General features: G+C 50.5%; 1 protein-coding gene across 1 annotated transcript; it reads right to left on the reverse strand.

Moving 5' to 3' along the window:
* Positions 1 to 463: 463 nt before the first annotated feature.
* LOC126525681 (uncharacterized) lies at positions 464 to 3340 on the reverse strand. Its single transcript, XM_050173594.2, has 3 exons — positions 2854 to 3340; positions 1606 to 1832; positions 464 to 789 (listed from the first exon to the last, which is right to left on the reverse strand). The coding sequence occupies exons 1-3, from the start codon at positions 3113 to 3115 to the stop codon at positions 511 to 513; spliced, it is 768 nt and encodes a 255-aa protein (XP_050029551.2). The 5' UTR covers positions 3116 to 3340; the 3' UTR covers positions 464 to 510.
* Positions 3341 to 7929: the final 4589 nt, after the last annotated feature.

Raw genomic sequence — 7929 nt, forward strand, 5'->3', positions numbered from 1 at the left:
ACCACGTGCGACTCGGCGATGCCCTCAGGAAACACCATGATCCCTGTGCTGCACCATACAACGAGTTGCAGTTATGCAGCATACTTTGCGGAAGTACGTGGCACTGCGTTGCATCGCCGACCGGCATATTCCGCGTTCTATGTCAAGCCTTTCTTGTCGGCCGAAGTGCGAGCCCGCGAAGATGGTGCCGTGGAGCGCAAGTCCGGCGCTGCCACCATCGAATTGGTGTCGGTTCCTGTAATACCAGGAGCGGTTGCGGCGCAACGGCCAGGGCTGGTGGTCAAGGGTGCGAAGACGGGCACGCTGGCGCGCACTGCCCCCGGGGCTGCGTCCTTATCGGCTTCCGAGGTCCTCTCCACGGCGACACTTGACGAGCGAGAAGCCTTGCCCGTTTTGTAGACGTCCTCTATTCCCGACGAAGCAGTAATCGTCGTGATGCTCGCGGGTGGCGGGTAGGACGCACTCGAGGGCAGGGAATCGCAACCCCGGGGTTTCGATGGCATTGCCGCGTTAACGTTCTCGGCCGTCACTGTCGCGGAGTGACGTCACCGCGGGCTTGACGGGCTCTTGCACAGCTGCCTTCTGTGTAATCCCGCCGAAGGAAGCGGCTGACGCGGCGATGGCGGTTGGCAACGCCGAACTGTGTGCAGCGGCGGATGGCTCGCCGGTGGCGTCTCGGACAAATGCAGGGGTGGCCGTGCAGCTGGCAGTTGAGACCTGCCCTTTGCTCTTCCTGCGCTGCGACCTCCTCGCTTGAGACTTCCTCGACGACCGCTCGTCATCCCGCACCTGTACGTTCGCAAGGTAGAGGCGCGAGACACGCTCATTAGGCGAGGTTGCTCAACCGCGTACTCTACAAGTATCGAGCGTGCCGGTTTGTTGGCTGGCTCACAGTGTCAAGCCACGCAAGCCCTTTCGGAAACGGCAAGCCGAGGCGAATGTGTGGTGGCTGCAATATTTGCAGAAAGACAACAGCGGCCCAGCGAGGAAAGACTCAGTTCTGAGGAAACGTTTCGAGAAGGGGAACTACGTTCACTTGCACAAGGGGGCTCGCCGCGCTCGCTAGACGCCATAGTGATCCTATATATGTATACAGATGAGATGGCCGCTTAATATAAACGCGCTCATCACTGCTCCTAGTGGTCGCCAAAATGTTCTCTTCCTTTAAAACACCCGTGTACTCGGATTTAGGTGCACATTAAGGAAGCCCTGGTGGTCCAAATAATTCCGGAGTTCCTCATAACGGCGTGCCTCATAATCAGATCGTGGTTCTGACGCGTAAAACCCCATAATTTTAATTTTGTCTTCCTTATTAATTCTGCTTCTCGTCAAATCAGCCACTTGTGTCATATCGTATCGGTTCGTCGCATTCAAGGAAAAGGAATTAGCGCTCGCTTTGTTCCTTCCTATGAAAGTACTAAGTCTTTCCACGTCACGCTAATACGTACCCTCTAAACCAATGCCTGCTGGCAAAAAGCCTGAAAGGCCTGTTAGCCTTCCTAATATGAGCTAGTCGCCAAGTGTTCCCGTAGATCAAGTGGACTTCCTCTTTTTCGCACGCGTTATCACTTTCACGTTGCTTTGATGGAATCGCAGCTTTGCTACCTTTGTGGCATCCTTTGTTGCGGCGAGCGCAGCGTTAACACGGGTAGGAGTAGCAGCCGTGGACGCCGTAGCCGTGACGATGGCAGGCGGAGCAGCCCCGTCTGCAGCTTCCATATGAGGATGGTAGGTTGACGTCATTACCGGATTTCCAGAGGCCGAAGGTTTGACCGAATCGACTGCAGGTGGCGTCTCCGGGTGGGAGTGCTTTCGATGACGCCTCGCTGACGCTGGTAAGAACGAGGGATTGACTGTTGAATTACAGCTTTACATGCAAGAGCTACGCCTTGTATGTGACAGACATCATTAAAGGGATACCGAAGAAATTTTTTGCGACCGAGATTGTTTAGACCAAATGAAAGCTTGGGTACTGAAAGTGGCTGACAAGAACTTGTTTTCAGGCAGAAGCTAACGGGAAAATAAGAAATTTCGTGCATTTTCGCAAAATACCGTGCCTAGCGGCCGCGCCGTGAACGGGGGACAGTGACGTTTCTGTGACGTTGTCTGTGCCGGATACCGGCGTGCGTGCCAGCCATAGCCCGCGTCTCTCCACCCGCATGGACAGCTCCAGACGGTAGAGAACGAAGTCTCAACAGCACAGTTGCTTCTTGGACACATACTTCTTTTCGCAAGCGTGCCCAAGGTGCATGTAACGTCCGCAGTGGACGCTGCACAGCGCTGGCTCGAGTAGAAGGTCGGCGCGAGCAGACGCTTGGACTACTCCGTCGTTACAAACCGACTACAGAGCATGTTTAAGTCGCACTTTTATGCAATGGCGCTACTCGTGCAGTCGCTTTCACTCGCACCTTGCATGGTTGCGTGCTCACGAAGCACTGGGAGACGCGGACGCCAGGCAAGCGTCGGCTGCCCACCTCTGTTGCTGCTGCTGCAAGCCGGTACGCATGACGTCACGGTAGTGGACACGTAGCGCCGCGCGTACCAGCGTACAGCCATCCGTTATAAAATATGAGAAATGAACACTGCGTATCGGAACAGTAACGCCTTCCAAGTCAAATTTCGATGCTTCCCTCATTTTTTCATATTTTTGTTCAGCATCCCTTTAAGGAGGATTTGGATCGGTTACAGATATCTGCTTCATCAGCGAGCGTCAAGAACTACACGTCAATTTAATGCGGCAACACTACTGGATGTTTCACGTAAACGTTTTTTCACTTAACGTTTCACGGTAATGGAATAAAAAAAATTCTTCAACTATCCCTTCCTTGAAAGCACACCATGTCGCCTGCTTACCCGTGGAAGACTTCACGCTGGATCCGCCGGACGATTTCCTGCCCTTTCTCTTCTGCTCCTCGCGGGGCACGCGACGTGCTTCCTTGTCCTGGTCCTTTGCCCGGGCTGTGGCCGCCCTCTGGTCTCCAGCAACAGCAAGTACTGTGGGGGCGCGATGATCGATCTCGAATTCATTCTCGGCCTCCTCCTCCGACGGCGGCTTCTGATATCCAGTTTTTGTCACTTCCTTGGACTGGTAACGACTCCAGTGTTGTCCACCCATCGGCTCTGTCGCTATGGTTGACCCGACGTCCGGTAGGCCCCTGGTCAGCTCAAATTCCGTCGTAAGGTCTCGCGGGGTGGCTGGTGCCTGGTCGCGCTCTCCGACGTACGAATTCAAGGCTGAGTGCGACCTCGAAGCGACGCTGAACCTCGAGCGGGACTCCGACTTTGAAGCTGCGTCGAGCGGTCGACTTGGCGATTTCCCTATTGCGGAGGAATCCTTTGCCAACACCTGGGAACGAGCCACATGTACGGCTTGGGACATCAGATTTGTTTAGTGAAAGATGTGAAGCAGAGTCTTGAGGCTACGTGAGACCGTACCACTACACTAAATGCTTTGTGAATGATCTTAGAGCAACAAAGTAGAACAATAGGACGAACATAGAACTACAAGACGTTGCGGCAAAAGGTTTAAGAGTATACGCTAACGCTGCGTAATGTGAACAAAGTGCCCGGATGGGCATTATAATGTCAGTTTCATTGTTTTTATCAAGCCCTTGAAGGATAACCAATTTTCTTTTTGCTCAAGGTTGTAAAGAACCGCCTGCCAAAGTTGGATAATATTATAGGAAATTTTGTCACATCCCAAAACGACACTGTTGACGTCTCAAATTATACTTGACGAGCTCGTGAACTTTCTTTATTGTGAATACGATGCCCCTATGGGTGCCGAACCGTCAATGCCGCAGTTTTACGATTAGTAAAAAGATATTGGTGCTTTGACATGGTACGTTAAGGACAACGCATGGCGTACACAGAACTATCAGTGTGACTAAATACAGGCGCTGCCGGCAGAAAGTGGAAACAGCAAGGGAGAGGAAGAAGCAAGCAAACGTCCGAGGAAGTAACGTTGCTGTCGAAGGATCATGGCTAGTAGCCATTTTTTGTAAATGTTCTCGGTTTGGATATACCAGAAAAGCGTCACAAAGCACAAAAGCACATTCAGAAAATTCCGCGAGCCCCAGGTCTCCACGTGGTTCCGCACCGCAGAGTTATACACTGTAGGGTACAGAGGGACTCTGCACCCTACCGTAGGGTACCAAACTGTAGGGTTAATCCCACTGTTCGCCCGACCTACCAAGGTTTGCAATGTTTGCAGTGCAAAAAACTAATTTTATATAATGACTGAACGTAAAAGAAGAAAAAGAAAATCGGTAAAGTAAGGAAGGCAGACATCAAGGCAGAAAAGGAACTAGGAAGCAAGAAGTGAAGCAAGGAATTAAGAGAGGAAGAAAGAAAAGAAAGAAATTAAGCAAGAGGAAAATGAAAACAAAGCTGAATGAAGAACGGAAGAAAAAATAGTAAGCAAGAGAGGAACGACGAAAACGAAAGAAGCACTGGAAATACTGCCCGAAGGAGAAATAGGAAGTAAGACGCAAGCACGGGAAGGAAGGAAGGAAGGAAGGAAAGGCAAGAAGCAAGCAAGCATTGAAGAAACTAAGAAAGGCAAGAAATCATGCGACGATGGAAGGTCGGAAGTGAAGGTCTTACGTAGCTGGTATCGACGGTCGGAGTCAGGAGCGCGCTCGCTTTCTGCACTTTGTCTGCGGGCGTCCCCGACAGGGGCTGCTGGTCTTCGTCCCTCAGAGGCGAGATGTCCAGCACAGGCGTCGACATCAGGCTGGCCAGCTTGGGCGGCGTGCAGTCCATGCTGTGCGACCGCTCGGCGCGGTATTTGCGCACCAGCAGCCACACCGCGGCCGCCAGTAACAGCGCGGCGACCACTACCAGCGCTGCGTACGGCTCGCTGGACATGGGCCGCGGGACGGCCACGTAGCTCCGTCCAGGAGTGCTCGTTCGACGTCGCGTCGGTCCTGTCGGGCCACGGCATGGAAGGTCCCCTACGGCGTTCGCTTTTTCGTTGCCTAGTGTGGCTCCTTTGGTGCTTTCTGTAGGAAACCGTGCGCTGTCTGGAGAGCTCGTTCCAACGTGGACGTTCGAACGTGACGGCTTCTTCTTCTTCTTCGTCTCGCTGACGCGCGATGCACGTGACAGCTTGAGCCTGCCTTCTAAATATGGCTCATACCCAGTTGTGGCTTATAAACAATAAGGTCATGTTACTGGGGCGGAGGGGTGAGGAAGAAATTTTGTTGAAAATTAGCGAACAAAAGTTTTGGTGTGCCCACGTAGGTGGCTTGCTCAGTCCAGGATGAAAGGGTCCCTCGCTGCCAGTCTGGCCCTGTTCACCACTAGGGACTGGGCCGCGGGTCTTGAGCTGGTCAGCTGGTTTTCTATTGCGACTCGGGGTCGAGGATGAGCGAGAACTTGTAGAAGACGAAGAGGAGATAAAAAGTTTATACGATACGTACAGATATAGCATGTAATAGCATACAACTAGCGGTGCCGAAGAGGGCACCAGACTCTCTTCTAACGATGGGCTGCTTCCACCTAAATCTCTTTGGCGATCCATCGTCGGCAGGAACGGGGCGGGAGGGCGGTGACGTCACACGCGTCGCATTCCCCTTTCATCGCGGCAGAAGTCTCGGTGCGGCGCGCCACTGGAATCCTCAGTTCGACCCACGGGAAGAGGTCGACAGTTTCGTGGAACTTTGGAGGTTCGTGCACATAGTTGGCCTGACATGACGATGTCAAGGTTGTCAGTGAATGTTTGAAGCTCAGCACAAGGGCAACCACACCAGAAGAACGATGGAGAGGAACATCCATTGCCTCGACGATAGGCACGCAGTTTCGCACAGCGTCCTCCCGCTGCTCCGCGGTTGGTTGGGGTCTGCGTATGTGTTTTGCTCGCATTCCCATACCATATGGTAGAGAGTGTTGGGCACTTGACAGTTCTCACATTTGTAGTCGCAGTTGGCTGGATATGTACCGTAAAGTAATGGGCCATGGGGGAATATGTTTTTTATTTGTAGTTGTCTACAATTGACTGGGTCTTCTCTGGGTAGGTGGGATGTGGAGGATGGTATATGCTAAGAAAGAACTGTAATGAAGAATATTGATAATTTTGAGAAGAGATACGGAAAATTAAAATATGACATACATGTTTTCAAATTTTATCAAATAAGTAGTGTTCAATCGAATTGGTAATCCCTTTCAAGGTGCCCATCCACGCGTCGATACGATATAATTTAGCATTTTTTTTTTACAGAGCAGTCAGTGGCTGGAACGGTCTTCCCGGTAACATTGCCACTATCAATTAATAAATGCCATTTTCTGACGATTTATCTAATCTTCTGCGTTTTTGAACATCTGTTTATTGCCGTATGTATTTGTATCACCAGTTTCATACTTATGTTCATTTTACGACCTTACTATATCTGTATCACTTGTGTATACGTTAACATATCTCTATGACTTATGTATCCACCTTTTATGTAATGCCCCTTTTATGAACTACCTTTAAAGTAATAAAATAAAATGCAGTAGAAATTTTCCGATGGGTGTACAGACATCCCAATGACAATATCTCATACTTGACACTGCAACAGGCTTACGCATTCAGTATATTAGCAACGAAGAAATTCCGTATAACACGGCGAGATAGCGCTTCAAAAATAGTTTTTCGTAACTATGAGGAATCGCGGACTCATAACTAATTTACCCTCTCATCATCACCACATAGTGGGTACAGTGCCAGAGCACATCTATATGATAAATAATTTTTAAGACAGTTACACGACAACGCAATTTAGTGAAACGGAGGTCACCCAATTCTTCGAACAAGGCAGAAATTTCTGCTCCAAGGGAACGTAAGGAGTGGATATTTGGGAGAATTGGTTAAGCATGGGACTATAATCGCAGGCCTTTTCCGAATATTTGGTTTTCGCTTTTGCGCTCTGGTTACGTTTTCACCATTCGACCTCGTCGACGGAGGTAGTTGCGCCGTTATACACTGACAAAAAACAAAGCAAGATATCTCCCGCGCATCTCCGTCAATATATCCGGTGTTCGTTTATCTGTGGATACGATCATGGCCACATAGCTCGTCTAGATCACCTTCGACTACGAAGCATTTAGACGCGCGATTGTCGTCTAAACATTGTTCATTAACGTTGTGTAATAGTTCACGACTGTAGGGACATGTACGCTGGACGACGGATGTCGTAGTGTTGTGTTGTACTGAGAAGCGTGTCTCTGTTTGTTTGCCCCCTGGTAATGATTAATAACTATTATGGGGGATCGGCCAACATTCGGACGGAATTAAAAGGCGTGTCTTGTTCTTCCCTCGTTTGCCTTCGTTCTCTTTCGTCGTTTTCCTCGCTCCGCCCTTTTTTTTCTACCCCCACCCGTCCTTCTTTCATTTTATTCTTTTTTTCTTCTTCGCTTACTATGGGTATAAATATCGTATGTAAACCGGGGCGAAGTGCCTCAGACAGGCTGACCGGCGTTGCCATAAGTAAAGGGACCTACCTTCGTCTAAGGCGGCCTTGTTATCCTCGAAGTGTTAGTTTTGACGGGTTAGCAGGTTGACGCCACGTGTTGTCGTTGTCGGTGACGGCTATTTGTAAAGGAAGGCAGCCTGATCATCCTCGGTTTCCTCCGATATAGAAACACATAGGTTTATTCCAGCAAGCCGCTTACACTTGTCGTGACATCATCGCCACGTAACCGACACTGGTAGCCACTATGGGATCCCATCTACACCGGCCGGCGTCTGCATTTCCCCATAGTGATCCCCAAGGTGGCTTCAGGAGTACGGACTTCAAAAGGCGACCTGATGCCGGTCTCGTTAGCAGCTAGCGGTGCCGGGGCGGCATCATTCTTAGCTTCTAATGTGGCCTTGCTGGTATCGCTCGGCACAGTTCAAAGGTGTCGTCGGCTTGGAGACGGCATCCCTACTATCCGCAGTCGCCGCCT

Source organism: Dermacentor andersoni, chromosome 8 (genome assembly GCF_023375885.2).
Source record: "Dermacentor andersoni chromosome 8, qqDerAnde1_hic_scaffold, whole genome shotgun sequence".
Taxonomy (NCBI): domain Eukaryota; kingdom Metazoa; phylum Arthropoda; class Arachnida; order Ixodida; family Ixodidae; genus Dermacentor; species Dermacentor andersoni.

Coding starts and splice junctions, on each gene's coding strand:
- LOC126525681 (XM_050173594.2), bottom strand. CDS start 3,115: ATGGGTGGACAACACTGGAGTCGTTACCAGTCCAAGGAAGTGACAAAA. Junction 1,833..2,853: donor CAGCGTGAAGTCTTCCACGG/GTAAGCAGGCGA, acceptor CGTTCTTACCAG/CGTCAGCGAGGCGTCATCGA. Junction 790..1,605: donor CAACAAAGGATGCCACAAAG/GTAGCAAAGCTG, acceptor GCGAACGTACAG/GTGCGGGATGACGAGCGGTC.